Raw genomic sequence first — 18,033 nt, 5'->3', positions numbered from 1 at the left:
CAGTGGCAGGGCAGTACCACTGAGACGCGGAGAGAGAGTGGCCTCGCTGGGAAGATGAGCCACGGAGGTCATGGAGGGGCAGAGGGAAGTCACAAGAGAAATATTAGACACAAACCCCACGAAGGAGAGCGTGTAGTTGGCAGGGGACCTGGCAACACTGGACAAAATTAGGGCACTAAACTTCACAAGCACCTGTTTGAGGGCACTGACCGCCAAGGCAGGGTCACTGAATGTATACATCTAAATTAAAAACTTTAGATTTGAAAGATAATAGACTAGCATAATAAGGTGAATATTGAGAAATTAGGTACTTTCCAAAGGCCGTACAGTGAAATAGCAAATTTCAAAGAAACAAATTTTCAGTTTGGCCAACTGAAAATTATCGGGTGTCAAGAGTCAAGCAGGTATTGAGGAGTTATTCACCCTATTGAACTGCCTTAAGACTCATTAAATAGTGGTTGGGGAATTTGATGCTTTCTTTGAGGTCCTCTTCTCCTCCTTGGCATATCTGGAGAGGGTTTCAGGAGGAGGTCTACTCTCCGAGCCCGGCCTAAGGCCAGGCTTGATTTGTGATAACTTGGTCCAACAGGCTGTTGCTTGGAGCGGCCCCCATATCCACTACAGCCTGGTTAATCCGGCACTTCTTGCAGGAACCTGTCCAAGTGCCTCTTGAATACATCCAGCTTCGTTCCGTCAATATTTCTAATGCATGCTAGGAGGTTATCTTGAGGTTATCTTGAGATGATTTCGGGGCTTTTTTTTAGTGTCCCCGCGGCCCGGTCCTCGACCAGGCCTCCACCCCCAGGAAGCAGCCCGTGACAGCTGACTAACACCCAGGTACCTATTTTACCGCTAGGTAACAGGTGCATAGGGTGAAAGAAACTCTGCCCAATGTTTCTCGCCGGCGCCTGGGATCGAACCCAGGACCACAAGTCCAGCGTGCTGTCCGCTCGGCCGACCGGCTCCCTGGAGGGGAGGGTGTTCAACACCCCCGACCGGAGGGTGTTGAACAGCCGTGAATGCCGGATGTTAAGACAGTGTTCTCTGATTGTGCCTATGACACCTCTACTTATTGGTTCTGTATTCTGCATTTCCTTCCATATCTTTCGCTCCAGCTTGTTGCTATTCTACTGAGGACCTGGCCCTCCAGTATCTTCCATGTATATATTATTTGATACTTTTCTCGTCTATTTTCCATAGTACATTTTGAGAGCTTTGAGACGGTCCAAACAATTCAGATGTTTTATCGTGTCTATACGTGCCGTATATGTTTCTCTGTATTCCCTCTAATTCAGAGATCCCTCCCGCTCTGAAAGGGTGAGTGAGTACCGAGCAATGCTCAAGACGGGACAACACCAGTGATCTAAATAGTGTTAGCACTGGCGTGGGGATTCCTGGGTTTTCCCCTGGCAACAGACACAGCCTGCCTCTTGCCCTGCACCTTCCCTGCACCTGCCCCCACCATGGAACCTCACCTCTCCTCCAACTTACATACCATTATGGACACTCATGCCCTCTCACACTGACAGTCTCTCTCTATCCCACATTATATTTATATGCCTGTACTATGAGAATGTTTGTCTATGCAAAGTTGGAGGCCAGATGCTTCTAGCTACCCTTACCCAAATTTTCAGGGAGGAATGGTCTGTGGGTACGGCTTGACATAAGACTAACTGAAGAGCTTTAAGAAATATTATAAATTAGACACTACCATGCGGTGGTTTTCAGGTAGTCAAGTATGAAATATATGGTATAATTCCCATGGAATTTTACTGATCATAACAATATATTTTCTGAGAGACCCATTCAGTTGTTTCAGTTCTTAATAATACATTTTCTGGCAGAAGGGGGACGAGGGGGGTCAATGGGGTAGATAGAGATAGATATACTCAGAGAAATAGAGCTACACATAGTTATAAACAGAGATAAACATTTGCTCATTATAGAGGAGATAACCATGGTGTTACTTAATGAGAATCTAGAGCCAGTAAGTCTAGAAGACAGCGTGAGTATCCCAGACTGAAGGTGGGGGGTAGGGGGGGGGAAGAAGTTCGCGCCAGTGCCAAACAGGTCAACACTCACCCCCCCCCCCCTCTCCTCCCCCCAAAACACAAACACCTCACACACAGACCGTCGTCTCGTGTGCCACCTGTGTTTGCCAGGAAAAGCTCTACCTTACCAACTGTGTCTGCAGCGACTCCCAACTCTCCTGTTTGGTCACATCTGATTTACAGACTAATTATTAATTTAAATTCTACCATCTCTCACCAGCAACTTGGTGGTTTCAACTGCCGTCATCACGAGTGAATAAAAGCCTTATAGACCATGTGACCATGTGGGTCCTTACAGACCGTGGGCCACGGCAGCTGGTCAGTGGCCGTCACTGCTGAATCAGGGGGGAGGGTGTCCCCCTGGCAATGGTAAACAGGATGAGGGAAGGGCTGCCCGCCCTTTCACTCTTACCCTCCTTAACGGTCCTTTATACCAATATACCGCGTCACTTGGAGGGAGGCTGAGGGATGGGCAAGGACGGAGGCTGAGACCTTGGTATGCTACACTGGGTGAGAGAAAGGTGGGGTCAACCAAGCTAAGGGAGGTAGAGATGCTGGAAGAGAGGAGACTGTGGGAGAGGGAGAGAGAGTGCCAACAGACTAGGCATCACCGATGCCAAACCGTCAAACAATAGTTTTATTTTAGTTCACTAACTATGCACTCTATACCCATGGTGTGGGGGGGGGGGAGTGGGGCGGGTTACAGAGGCACAGAATGGGCCACAAAATTCGTTTAGCTAACCAAGTTACAGTCTTGATGAGCTAGTTACAACAATGTGATGCATGTTACTGCGTCAACACCGACCACAGGTACAGTCTCTAAGCTAAACAACTGACACGTGTGCTGAGCTTGTGCCATGACATGGGGGGGGGGGCCTGACGGCTCAGTGGACAGCGCTCGGGATTCGTAGTCCTAGGGGTCCGGGTTCGATCCCTGGAGGCGGCGGAAACAAATGAGCAGAGTTTCTTTCACCCCTGATGTCTCTGTTCACCTAGCAGTATATAGGTACCTGGGAGTTAGACAGCTGCCACAGGCTGCTTCCTGGGTGTGCGAGAAAAAAGTTGATTGGCAGTTGAGAGGTGGGCCCAAAGAGCCACAGCTCAACCCCCGCAAGCACAACTAGGCAAGTACATGTTTATCCCGCAACCCCCCCCCCCCCATCCAGTGGGCAGCGGTGGATAGGTTACACTCGCCCACATTTACTACCTACAGTTAGCTAACTGGGGATATTTGGCTAATATTTCTGGTAGTAGATCATTGTTTATGAAATATTTACACATCTCTGGAACCTCTGTTATATAATTGTCTCTGAATCCACGTATCTTTTCGCACTCCACCACAATTATTCACACCCCTATTCCTATTACACACACTCCTATTCCTATTATACACACTCCTATTCCTATTATACACACTCCTATTCACATTATTCTAGTTGATCAGTGCAGCAACCAGGAGGCCTGGTCGACGACCGGGCCGCGGGGACGCTAAGCCCTGGAAGCACCTCAAGGTTATCTTGAGAGGTTATCTTGAGATGATTTCGGGGCTTTTTAGTGTCCCCGCGGCCCGATCCTCGACCAGGCCTCCACCCCTAGGAAGCAGCCCGTTACAGCTGACTAACACCCGGGTACCTATTTTACTGCTAGGTAACAGGGGCATAGGGTGAAAGAAACTCTGCCCATTGTTTCTCGCCGGCGCCTGGGATCGAACCCAGCACCACAGGATCACAAGTCCAGTGTGCTGTCCGCTCGGCCGACCGGCTCCTAAAGTAACGCGAAGGTAACCCACTCCGTCACTATGATGACAGTTGACATTTGGTCAGGTCTACATCAGCGGACAATGAAAATTCCCAGAGATACTTGTAGCCGAGTCTAAGGTGAGCAGTAGTAACATCTGGGAGGCTGCTGGTGTTACTGGATGATAAAGTTGGCCAGGAAGTTTCCTTATGCCCAATCACCTTCACCTGACAACACCTATACCCGGAGAGGCTTCTGCCAGTGTAGACACGCTAGCTTTTTTTTCTATCACAAACGTGGCCACACATTTACTAACTAGCATATATACATTTTCTTCTATCCTCCATGCTGGAAACCACAACGTCACATTATTCTCACTCACTCACTCTCTCTTGGAAAGCAGGGAGAAAGAGTGTTCAGTATTTCCACAGTGAAACACGGGGTGGGGTTATCCTCACAGAAAGCAACAAAGTTAGGTTTGAGAACCTCAACAAGAGGTTGACAACACAAAGCCAGAGAGCGAGGGTAGGAGAGGATAGGCGACCCGAAGCACCACTAGAAACACCAGTCACGGAACAAGTCAACCACCACACGGAGGAACTACCCGCAACACCACCAGTAACGCAACACCACCAGTAACGCAACACCACATTCAACTGATTTTCCAGGCATCCCTGCGTACAGGAGTCCTGGGACACGTATGGACAAAGGCTAACATAGTTCCAATCTACAAAAGTGGCGGCAGGGAAGATCCCCTCAATTATAGACCTGTATAATTGACAAGTGTAATAGCCAAAATATGGGAAAATATAATTAAAACTAAATGGGTGGAACACCTGGAGAGAAACGATATATCAGACAGACAGTATGGTTTTTGATCTGGAAGATCCTGTGTAACGACTTTACTCGGTTTCTATGATCGAGCCACAGAGATTTTGCAGGAAAGAGATGGTTAATTTAAGTTGACTGCATCTATCTGGACCTAAAAAGGCTTTCGATAGTTCCACATAAGAGTTTGTTCTTGAAACTGGAACATATTGGAGGAGTGACAGGTAGGCTTCTAACATGGATAAAAAAAATTCTGACAGAAAAATGAGGGCAGTAATCAGAGGTAATGTATCGGACTGGAGAAATGTGCCATCTTTCGAATGTGGAATAGGAGAACAGAGACCCCAAACAAACTATCAATTATGTGAGAAATCTTTAAAGAATTCTGATTAAGAAAGCTCTGTGTGTGGTTCTAGTTAGAAAATTATCACCTGAGGACCACAAAGAATATCGTGCGAGGAGCCTATGCTACACTTTCTAACTTCAGAATTGCTTTTAAATACATGGATGGCGATATACTAAAGAAATTGTTCAAGATTTTTGTTAGGCCAAAGCTGGAATATGCAGCAGTTGTGTGGTGCCCATATCTTAAGAAGCACATCAATAAACTAGAAAAGGTGCAAAGACATACTACTAAGTGGCTCCCAGAACTGAAGGGCAAGAGCTAGGAGGAGAGGTTAGAGGCATTAAATATGCCAAAACTAGAAGATTGAAGAAAAAGAGGTGATATGATCACTACATACAAAATAGTAACATGAATTGATAAAATCGATAGGGAAGATTTCCCGAGACCTGGCACTTTAAGAACAAGAGGTCATAGATTTAAACTAGTTAAACACAGATGCCGAAGAAATATAAGAAAATTCACTTTCGCAAACAGAGTGGTAGACGGTTGGAACAAGTTAGGCGAGAAGGTGGTGGAGGCCAAAACCGTTAGTAATTTCAAAGCGTTATACGTCAAAGAGTGTTGGGAAGACGGGACACCACGAGCGTAGCTCTCATCCTGTAACTACACTTAGGTAATTACATCACCATAGCTGCTGACGTAGGCTGTGGGGGGCTACCTTCTCCCACGCTGAAACTTATAATAAAACATTCCGCACTGAAGATCTAGAAATCTGAGAAAATGCAACCATAATCCCAAAATAATAATAATAAAAATAATAATAATAATAATTATTATTAGAGACAGACCATACCCAGTGATAGTTTAATAGGTACAAGACCTTAAGTTATATTCTAGAACTGTCACCAGGCAAGACTGAGATCGACTTCAGAGAGCAAGTGAGAGCTTGTACAGCTGTCACCAGGCAAGACCTGCCCGAAACGCTTTGCGTAATAGTGGCTTTAGGCATTGTATGTACTAGCTCTATCTATAAAGCCAACAAACTTTGTAAATCTCTTTATGTATGTACCTTAATTAAATAAAGATTATTATTATTATTATTATTACTTGTATAACATCCTGCAGGTCAATACCACCTCTCCAGCAACACAGCCTCAAGCACACTCCAGAAGCAAAGCACTAAAAGAAATGTCCGCCCCAAAAGTAAACAATCAATACTATATATCAAGACATAAAACCAGCCAACTTACCAAACTATAGACTCGAACCAGACTAATGGCAGGTCTGGGTGTGGCACCATCGCCAGTTAAAACCACCGCCTTGCCCACGAGTCGCACCTGGAGTGTGGTTTGAGCGAGTCTCTCACTCAAACCACACACAAACACACACAACCATGCCACTGGAGCACCCCACTCTCTACAAAACACGAGGGGGGCGGGGGGGAAGCTTACCATGCAAGGTTGCCGCTACTGAAGGCTAGTGGAACTAAGTTGGTCACCTGATGCCCTCAACCCCTAGGAGGATACGCCTAATACACACGAATACAACATTTATGAGACTTGCTGCGAATGAACATTTATTGGTTAGGAACATGCGCGCTGTACCGTCCCTGGTACAGCCAAACAGTACCGCCCCCTGGTACAGCCAAACAGTACCGTCCCTGGTACAGCCAAACAGTACCGTCCCCTGGTACAGCCAAACAGTACCGTCCCCTGGTACAGCCAAACAGTACCGTCCCCTGGTACAACCAAACAGTACCGTCCCCTGGTACAGCCAAACAGTACCGTCCCCTGGTACAGCCAAACAGTACCGTCCCCTGGTACAGCCAAACAGTACCGTCCCCTGGTACAGCCAAACAGTACCGCCCCCGGGTTTAAGCTCCGGAGTTGACCTCGAAGTTGGTGAAAGAAGGCATAGGGACTCCAGACCCGGAGACCGCCGTGGTCGGGGCCGGAGAAGAACCACCCCATCAAGGGCAAGAACGACCCCAGCCTCCTGAAGCAGAGCCTGGGGGGCCGCACGAGCCCCAGGAGGTGGACGTCCCGGTCCCGCACCTACGGGTTCCTGACAGAGATCGTCACAGGGGTGAATGGAAGCCATCCATCAACCCACCAACCTGTGGGTTGGTGGATAGATAGATAGAGATAGATAGATAGATAGATATAGATGCATCCATCCATCCACACATCTGAAATTTAAGAACCGATGACGTGCGATAAATACTGATGTCATGTAGTCCTTGCAGGTAAAAAAAAAAAAAAAAAAACTTACAAATATTCTATGCACTGATACAAGCACAAATACAACGACCTGGTTAACGAGAAACACACAAGTGAAATACACAGACAGTCACAACAAACAAGGACACACCAAGGCTAAAATGCAAATACATACAGGTAAACAGTCACAAAACCCAGAGCAAGAGCAAACGTGCCAGCGACAAAACGGACTAGACACTTTAAAGCTGATCCACCCGTCCAGACACCCACATCCACCCCACACCCCCCGCCACCACCCACTCCCGACACCTCCCCCCCCAACTCACCCACCCACTCTCAACACCCTCCTCCCCCCCCCCCCTCCATGCCGCCCGCTTAAAGACAGATCGACACACTGGAGAACAGATGGTTAGGTAAAGAAATTAAATCATATTGGCGCTTGAATAATTAAAAAAAAAACATAATACGATCCAAAAACGCTATTCCACTAAGTACAAGCATGTGCATGAACTGACATTCAAGTTAAGAATGGAGTATTTTTTGCAAGAATAACAGATGAACCTTAATAATGACATCTGTAGGCTATAAAGAACATCATATCCTATATACACACACACACAGTTTCAAGTGTAGATATGATAGAGCCCAATAGGCTCAGGAACCTGTACACATGTTGATTGACGGTTGAGAGGCGGGACCAAAGAGCCAGAGCTCAACCTCCGCAAGCACAATTAGGTGAGTACACACACACACACACACACACACACACACACACAGCTGAGTGGACAGAGAGCTTTTGGGGTCGTAATGCTAAAGGCCCGGGCTCGATTCCCAGTCGAAGCAGAAACTAATGGGCAGTTTCTTTCACCTGATGCTTTTGTTCACCTAGCGGTAAACAGATACCTGGGAGTTAGATAGGACAGCTGTTACGGGCTTACACATTCTGGGGGATGTGTAGGAGAGAAATGTGTAGTAGATGTGATAGAGGAAAAGTAGGTCAGTACATTATAAAAACCGACGGTTAGAAAGGCAGACGATGAGTCACAAGGCGGGGTCCAAGAGCTAACAGCTCGATCCCGCAGGCACAAATTGTAAACACACACACTGTACATTACTAATATAGTAATTATTCCAGTCAAGCAACTGTGTGCTAGACTGAACACCTTACCTACGACACTTGAGTACAGACTGTAGGACTAACATTACCCGTTGTACATTACTAGCAAACTAACTGGTGGTATTAGGACTAACACCACCAGTGTGCGGGTGCGTACACGAGCACAGGTGCCTCGTGCAGCCCTTGAAATGAATATGATGCGTGGTGTGAACACTAAGGCGGGACCAAGGACACAAGCTCAACCCTCAGCAAGCACAACTATAACAGTACATTATGTGACCCAGTGTCTACGGCCTGGCTTGACGCAGGACCCACTCGTGGAAATGATCCACATAGCCGTGGACCTCCAGACTCACCTGAAGACGTGACCCAGAGTTCGTTGGATCACTTGAACGATGAAGGCCGCAGGGACGATGAAGGCCGCAGGGGGGGGGACTTTCCTAAAAGTTACTTACGAGTGTAGGTCTACGTTGAAAGTGACCTGTAGTGGTCAAAGCTCACCTGAAGAAGGGGTGACCTATAGGCGTAGGCGGTGCTGGTCCCGGGGGCGTAGTAGCCAGCCGCCCTGGTGATCGCCCACCGAAGCCAAACATGGTGTGGGCGTGCGGGTGCGTGGGCACCCCAGGGCGTGAAGCAAGAGTGCAAGTGAACAGAGATGGTGATCAAGTGCTGGTGAACACGTGCAACAACAACAACAGTGAGCCTAGCATGACCTCTGGTGGTCACGTTAAGCTCAAGTCAAGCTGACCAACATGGCGGCGGCGACGACGCTCTCAGCAGCAGATGAAAACAATAACAAATTAGCGGTCAGGTCGTGTAAGTCATGGAGGCCAGCTATCAAGTGGAGACAGCAATGATATGTAAGGCCGAGAGGGCCAATGCTATTAGCGTCTATACACGCGGTGAAGACCCATTGTGTGCCGCTGGACACATGGGGCGGGGGGGAGGGGGAGACACACACACACAACACACACGGCGTGTCACACAAGACAGGGGGAGGCGATGTGTCACTACCACAGCCTACGACACTTTACTCAACACTGCTCTCCCCTCAGCATCCCATCTCTGACAATCAATGGCACTGTCCACACGCTCGCTCACGGGCCCACCCGCCCCTACCACACCAGCCCTCACCTAACACACACTAACAAACCCCCACCAAAAACGTTAAAGCCTTAAATGAATACTGTATTAAACAAAATAATGCACTTAAAACACACGTTACAAAATAGATAAGGATAACATGGGGAGGGTTACCATTAACATTTGTGAAGGCCAGAGCGAGCGTGGGTAAAGGAAGCCGCTGCTGGTTACGCCCTTGGCAGGGCCAGGCACAGCACAGAGGGGTCGCCCTGGGAGAGTTATCCCGGGCCCCGAGGGGAGCGTGACCCATAAGCCACAGAGGCGGGAGGTGCCATGTGTCCGAGATAAAATTAGCGAGAGATGCGTATGACGCCGCAGGCCGCCCAGTACGCGCCCCCACACTGCTACCACAAGTACACAATGCCTCCACCACACACAAGTTACACTTTACACCCTCTACCACGCTCACAACCACTGCCACACTTACAACAACCCGGCAAGTGTTCCCAACACGTTGAGACCTGCAGGTACATCACTTTGGACTATACAACCCACAACACTGGTGTTCCTAATGTAGTTCCAATGTCACATGCACGCATTACACAACACATTAATAAGCATCTCCCCTTGTTTAACGAGCTGAACTTTATAACTACTATACGAGTACTGGAACACTGGATGATATATTGAACTTGTACCCCTAGATTGATCATGTAATGTATCAATTATACAGTGTATGTATGTGATGTAACTATTATAACCCGAGCTTGTAAAAGCACCTTCATCACCTTCAGTGGTTAAGTGCTTAATTGCACACTAGTTTTTCTATCAGCTATCTCACCCTGTCAGAGTAAAAGAGACAAATGTATGTGAATGTATGTGTGTATATATGTATGTATATGTACGTGTGTGTGTGTGTGTGTGTGTGTGTGTGTGTGTGTGTGTGTGTGTGTGTGTATAAAGTATATATGGAAGCTGATCAGAATTACATTTCACCTTTGTAAATGCACATTAATGACACTATGTAAAAGACACATCGAACACTTTATGTAGGGCATACGTAAATTTGTGTATCTATGTATTTACGTATGTAGGTTAGTTTAGCATTTTAAAAGCACCGAATCACCTTCTGTGGTTGAGTGTTCAATAAACCCTTGAACTATATGTTTAACACTTCTCTAATCCTGTCCATGGAGGACAGAAGAAAATGTATATATGCTCTGGTTAGCATTGTAAATGTGTGGCCACGTCTGTGGTAGAGAAGAAAAAAAACTCTTGAATCCACTCTATTAAAACATCTAAATTATTGGGACCGTTCAAAATCTCTCAACCTGCATTGTTCAGAGCTCAGGGTAAAGAAAAGGGAATTATCAGAAAACGCCAAGCCATTACGACTATATAGCACTTCACTTCACTATATAGCACTTTGGTTCCAAATCTATACACGGAAACAAGTCCACAGGAGACCAGGAGGTACGGAAGAAAGTATACAATTGCCGCATTGAAGTACACGGCTCCAATACTTTAAACTTACTCTAAAATAAACAAATAAACAAATCTAAATACTTAGTTACTCTAAAACACAATTTTTATAAACATTATGGTCCAAGACGTGTCAACAAACCTCGCTAAACACACTACACGGGAACATAACTGACGTTTGAAAGAACTTTCTGCCCGAAACGCTGCGCGTGCTAGTGGCTTTACAAGACTGTAATTACCATATTTGTATCCTCACATTCCTTATGTACATTCTTGTATATGCATAAATAAATAAATAAATAAATAAATAAATAAATAAATAAATAAACTTGATGAACACCTCCGAATGGCAACTGGGTGCCGGCGCCATTGCTGGCAGGCCGCACACGGTTTTATTATCTGGGAAAACTGAAGATTCTAAGAACCCATCAGCTCAAATCATCGCGGTTTTGCGAGAAAAAAAAACCGTGAAAGTGATCTTCCTTTTGTGAGGAAGAACACATCAATACTCCAAGACTCGGAGAATCTCTCCTTTGGAAGGTAATAATACCGATATCGTCTACAAATGATCGACGAACGAAATGGCTATCTTGAGATGATTTCGGTGCTCTAGTGTCCCCGCGGCCCGGTCCTCGACCATGCCTCTACCCCCAGGAAGCAGCCCCTGACAGCCGATTAACACCCAGTTACCTATTTTACTGCTAGGTAACATAGGGTGAAAGAAACTCTGTCCATTGTTTCTCGCCGGCGCCTGGGATCGAACCCGGGACCACAGGATCACAAGTACAGCGTGCTGTCCACTCGGCCGACCGGCTCCCCGTAGCAGTACTCAAGGTACCCTGACCAAGCGGGTTGTGACTCCAGCAAGAATACATGCAATGACGTAAAAGAGCCGGATTTACCAGGCCGTCAAGCCCGAGGTCTGGGGGTAGAGAGGTCCGAGGACCACGAGGACCCTGATACTCCCCAACCACTCGTGAATCCTTCATTCTTTCCTCATAAAATGATGATTATGTAGAACGAGGTGAAGGTCACTAGAGAGAAATGATTAGTTATTTTGAAAGTTTTACACCAAAGAAGGAAGGAAGGAAGGAAAGGAGGAGTAATGGAAAGCAGTAGCAAAGTAAAAAAGCAAAGGAAGGAAAGGAGCGAAGGAAAGAAAGAGGCACAGGAAGGAAAGAAGGAGCAAAGGAAAAAAGGAACAAAGGAAAGAAGGAACAAAGGAGCGAAGGAAAGAATGAGCGAAGGAAGGAAAGGAGCAAAGGAAGGAAAGAAGTAGCGAAGAAAGGAAAGGAGTGAGAGAAATAAGTAACAAAGGAAAGAAGGAAGAGGAAGGGAACTGTGAGGAGAAAGAGCCAAGCCATTATGACTATATAGCACATAGTTGGAGGCAGGATAAGGATTTGGGATGGGACGGGGGGAAGTAATGTGCCCAACCACGATGCCTTCCATTAAGACAAAAAAAATTACAGAAGCAGCATTATCAAGTACATATAAATGATACAAAGTGAATTAGTTTTTCACAATACTGTATATTTTTTGTACTATACCTTTAATTTTCAATGTAAATTAGTTACAAGAAAAAATGCATCTCTCCGATTGCCTGAAAACAAACCTCCACTAATGTACAGTATTGCATATCAGACTAAAGTAACAACTTTAGTCCTACGATAGAAAACAATACCGATATCGGCTACAATTAGTACCAGTATGTATTAATACATCACGGGACCAGACTTAATAGTACGTACTGTATAAGCAAAACTTTGCTCACTTGTGTACATATTGAGCTGAAAGCAAAGACTAAATTACCCACTGAAAATCATGAAGGTCATATACTTAGTATGTACAACAGAAGTGACCAACAGGAGACCACGAGGGTTTAATGTGTTAAGGATCGGTGACCAATCACCTTCCCTTCCTCAGGCACTGACTGCAGTGACCAATCATCTCTCCTCCCAAGAGGAATGAGTTATAAGGAAAGATAAAAATAATTAAAACACATCACTGGAAGACTGAAAAGTTATGAAAGAAATGATTACAACAAGAGCTTGAGAAATAACACATCTATAAGCCAGAACAGGCAGAACTGATCTCACCGATACCTTCAAAATACTGTACTGTACTAAACAAAACGGAAAATATTAGTCTAGAGCACTTCTTTAAAAGGTCTTATATAACTCCCGGAAGGGACAATAGCTTTGTGCTCAACAAGCTACAATGAAGGACAGAACACAGATGCTTTTTTTATCTATAGGGTGAATAAACCCATCGAATTCCCTACCCACCAAAGTAAAAAATACCAAGATAGTAACCCACAATAAGAAAAAAAATCCCCAGGAATAATGGGAGGGGCGACCTTTGATAAGACCCAGTCTTCCTGTCCCCCCATCATGTCTCAGGAATAGATAGGCTGCCCTCACCAGCACACCCCTTGCCAGTGCCGATGGGTCCTTGAGCCAAGGTTGTTTCAGATTTTGACCCTACAGGGAAACGTTTGGAAGCCAAACAAACAGAAGCCAGTCCTAAAGGCTAGCTAACACAGGAGGATCTGAGGGCAGCTTGAATTTAGTACATGTGGTCAAAATCAAATACTACTCGTAATCCTTTTCATGGAAAAGTAAAGAATTCACAACCTCCACACCAATAGCAATCAGATGGTAAAACCTGTTTAGTCAAGTACAGTCTTGCAAGGAGGTTTGAGCTTGATGTGGATCGGCAAATACAGAAATGCAAACTTGACAAACACCACACACCTGAGTGAAAGGCCTTCTGCACCCAACTTGCAGAATGAATGAGGCACCAGGATTGACCAGTGCCATCCAAAAACAAAGTAAATTATGTAAATCGCATTGCAACCAACGGATAAAAAATAAACTGACCTGCTTAATGCAAAGGAGAACTGGTTGCCTGGACAGTTATTATAATGTGCAGACATGCCAGGCATAAGGGAAGCATTGTAAGCAAGTTATACACCAATATCAGAGGTGATAACTGGTAAAGCAAGGGACACAAGGCAATAACCAGGAATGGCAACCCCTGGAGCAAAGATGGAGCAAAACAAATGCTAGGTAACATGAAATGTGGGTGGTGTTAAACACAATTATGAAGTATAAATGAAGATTAAAGCAATAGCCAAGCATGGAACAGTTCCGCTAGGAAAAACCAGACCACTTAGCTTACTAAGGAAGCAGCAAGTACTGTAGGTCTGAAAAGAAGTCATCTGACCTTTTCAATATAGGGCAAGGTTTTTTTTAAACAGAACAGCTGCTATTTGTTTATGTAAAACAAAAATATTAATGGAATAAAAGTAATGTACTGCAATTGGGAAGTACAGCACTAATCTATTTATATGAGAAGTAACATTGATGACCTTTGTGCTTAAATCCAACGGATTCTACTTAGCTTTCATACAATTTTGCTGATTTATCCACACACGTTTAATATAAATTTAGATGAACTATACATACAATCCACATTATAACTTGTTCTGAAACTATAGGTGCTGTACAGTAATAATTATTTTGGTTATAACTTTACCTGGTACAACTTAAGGGAAAAATTAACAATTTATAAGAATGATAATAAAAAAGTTTAAGTTATTATAGTAACACATACTAGCTGTCACATAATACTAAGCTGATTGCTACAAGACAAATTATACTGTACGTTAACCAGTCAGTCATCTTGGGGTTAAATGCTGCAGTCACAGGTGAACTATATACAGTAGAACAGTAGGTTTGGGGAGAACAACTCCCAGAACCCCATCAAGATGGTATACAGTGTGTGCTTCTGCACTTCATTTGTTTTCTCGAGTTTAATATATAAAAAAAATATCCTGCTAAAGCCTATTTATAACTTGAATAAGAAGATAATTTAACATATGCAAATTTAAGATATAGGTAGCATTAGCCATAACAATTTACACAAAGTTGCCAGTTAATGAAGGTATAATGATATCCAGCATATTTTCATATCCAGTACATAATATTGATATTATAATACCCAGTATATCAACCAGCTACAGTACTGAAACAAACATCTAACATTGCATTTGGTTAAATAATTACATTAAGAATGTTTTTAAAGGTAACTTCAATTGAATAGAGTTTCTTGACAATTTTTTTATTATACAGTATTGTATAATAGAGATGCAAACTTTTTTTTACCAGCATTTTTAGTGGTACTGTATAGTTAATTAAGAGACTTACTAGAAATGCAAAAAAAAATGAAACAATAAGTACACGTTTTTACTTTATACTCTCAGTGACAACAGCTTATATAAGCTTCAGATTAAATCTGATAACTTTTACTATTATTACCTGGGCTTAGAATCTTAATTTTGTCAGCTTTAAACTGCCACGCTTTCATTTGGAACTAATTTCAAAATATTGATACAGTACAATTAAAACTACAACATAGATGTATGTAGCTAGAGACTACATTGACATGGGGTGCATAATACAGTAGATGTAATGAAAATACTATAAATTACTGGTAAAGTCTAATTTAACACAAATATTTGTTAAAAAGAATACCATATAATCTTCACTTTAATAAGTTTCAGGTATTGGAGCCTGAACTGTCAAAATATACATCATGTAAACAAAAAACTAACAAAATTATGCAACTAATAGTAGCCAGATTGTATTACAGATCATGTGTATTTGGCTCTTTTGCATTACGAGGCAAAAACCAGCCTTCTGTGTCAACATCCATTGTGAAAGTATGAATCTTACTAACAAATGGTTTATTATGAGTGCAAACTACTATTTTGAACTACATTTAATATACAGTATTATTACCCCTTTAGTATAGTGTTTGTATAAAAGTTTATCAAGGTTATATATATGCACGACCCTCGTACATAAACCAAAAATATATTTCCTTGCTACATAGAAAAGTAGCCCCATTCAGTCTTTATAACACTTTTTCTTGATAGTAGGTGCAGTTTGCATGAAGGGTTTGTCCTCCCAATACTCAGTACTGATACATTCTCAGTCTGGGAACATCCAGTGCTTAGGTTCGAACCCTCATTAAGGGTTCGATTCTCTGTCAGGGAGCCTGACAGCTGAATGGACAACAGACACTAAGCCCCGAAATCATCTGAAGATAACCTCAAGAAGGCCAGTGTGGATTTTATTCAATTGATATACTGTATCACATTACTGTATTGTGATTTGTGTGTGTACTGGTATACACCTTAATTATAAGAAAAACATTTTTTTCCATTACTAATATTTATGAGAAAATGAAGAGAGGAATGCATGATACAAGAACACACTCCAGGTGCCCGAGCTGGTGCATCACCTCCACTAACCAGGAGACCCAAGAACCCCTCAACCACCACAAGCTACACACATGGTTGGTACAATTCTACATAATGTTCAACAATTAGATTGACTGTGATATTACAAAACACCTCGCTTTTATTATATATATATAAACACAGTGCCGGGTGTACGACGACTTGACACAAGAGGTAACACAACATTAAACCTCACCTGTTGTGTTGCGGGTCGGGGCCCAGGATGACCTCAGCGATGGCAGAGTGGGTTGTCCTCAGCTCCTGACTCACAGACAGCCGCCGCAGCACCTCCGTGTAGTCGAAGCTCATGTCCTGGTCGAGGGCCTGGCGTCTCGCCGTCATGGCCAGAGGGACAGGGAAGGGTGTATCAGGGGTAACACAAGATGCGAGGCGCTGCTCCTCAGGCCGATCACAACTTTGTAAACAGACCGCTTTGAAATTGCTGCTCGCTGATTGGTGGAGCCGCCGGGGTGCTCTCTTTAAGGCCTTCATGATGTTTTATTCAATAACATCTTTATTTTGTATTGCACGTTAATATGTCCCCTCTTAAATAATATTTGAATAATTTTTTTGTAGGATTACTTACATATTAATATGCTACAGTGCTCAATAACGATGAATTTTGATAGCTTTTCATAGAAAATGTTTTATTTCCAAGGATTAACAACAGTAAATAATTAACAAAATAAAACTTTGTTTTGAATTTTTTTTTTTAAGAATTATTTATGTTATATATATAACATATATATATATAACGTATATATGTTATCGTATATAACATCCTTATGTTATATACGAACATTAGATTGTTCGGCTCTCGGCCGAATTAGGTTGTTCAACATTAGGTTGGGCTGAATTAAGTTGTTCGGCTCCCTCTATATATATACGAGGGCTGGTATTACTATTCTCAGGGTAAGCAAGCCTCTTAGACTTGTTAAAGTCCACCTGGCCAAGAGCGAGGGTCTTCACCCGGCCACTGAGTTACTGATTAAATTCTATGGTATTTAACCCAGCTGAGAGCTACACACCATTAATTGTACCGCCTATGGTAATAATTATTTTTATTTAAAAAATATACAGAAGTTGTCGCTTGTATCTTACCTAAAGGTATATATTTAATAAAGGCAGTAGTACGCTAAGGACTTCGGGCATAACTTAAGGTAATTCAGTTAATTATTGATAGATTTATTTATGTGGAAAAACAATATTAAACAAGAAGCTAACAAATATGACTTGTTAAAATAATTTAACAAATTATATTCAATATTTAGGTGACACAATTAGGAAGGACACAGCCATTCATTTTTTGCATTTAATACTTACATAACAAAATATTTAAATGGTCGGCCTTACCCCATCATGTTATTATTATTATTGCAGTTCCCGTGGCGCAGTGGTAAAACACTCGCCAGACGCTTCGCGAGCGCTTTGGTTTGGGTTCGTATCCAGCCGGGGAGGACAGACTGGGCGCCAATCCTTAACTGTAACCTCTGTTTAACCCAACAATAAAATGGGTACCTGCTTGCAAACCCCACAATATTTGCCTAATTCTCGAGTACCTAGGTTGCTAGGTAGGTTGCTGCTAGGTGAAGAGAAGCGTGTTAAATAATTCCTGCCCAGGCAGGATATCGAACCCGTGATCATCATTTATGAGTCGAGAATGAAGCCAAATGTACTATTTGCAGAATTTAACCACTAACTACAAAAGTGATCCGGTACACAATCTTGTCCTTAACTAGGTAGGCTTAGTTAATTTATTATGCACCCCATACCCCATCTTGAGTACTAATCCTATTTTTTTTTTACCCCTTGCACCCTTTTCATCATGACAGCATTTGTCAGATTTTACCTGTACCTGAGGG

General features: G+C 43.4%; 1 protein-coding gene across 4 annotated transcripts in view; it reads right to left on the bottom strand.

Annotated features, from left to right (window-relative positions):
• LOC123754300 (putative leucine-rich repeat-containing protein DDB_G0290503) overlaps nt 1-16,617 on the bottom strand; it is a 97,535-nt gene extending 80,918 nt beyond the window's left edge. For 2 of the 4 annotated variants that reach the window (XM_045736553.2, XM_045736554.2), the window contains exon 1: nt 16,368-16,617. In XM_045736553.2, the coding sequence (XP_045592509.2) occupies nt 16,368-16,513 (146 nt within the window). In that variant the 5' untranslated portion in view covers nt 16,514-16,617. Of the gene's footprint in view, nt 1-8,799; nt 9,336-16,367 lie in introns of those variants that run through there. The other 2 variants (XM_045736555.2, XM_069326380.1) reach the window with 1 other exon arrangement.
• Between the last annotated feature and the right edge of the window lie 1,416 nt (nt 16,618-18,033).

This window comes from Procambarus clarkii, chromosome 18 (assembly GCF_040958095.1).
Source record: "Procambarus clarkii isolate CNS0578487 chromosome 18, FALCON_Pclarkii_2.0, whole genome shotgun sequence".
Lineage (NCBI taxonomy): Eukaryota > Metazoa > Arthropoda > Malacostraca > Decapoda > Cambaridae > Procambarus > Procambarus clarkii.
Note: the sequence above shows the minus strand (reverse complement) of the source record. Positions and strands in the feature narration are given on the sequence as shown.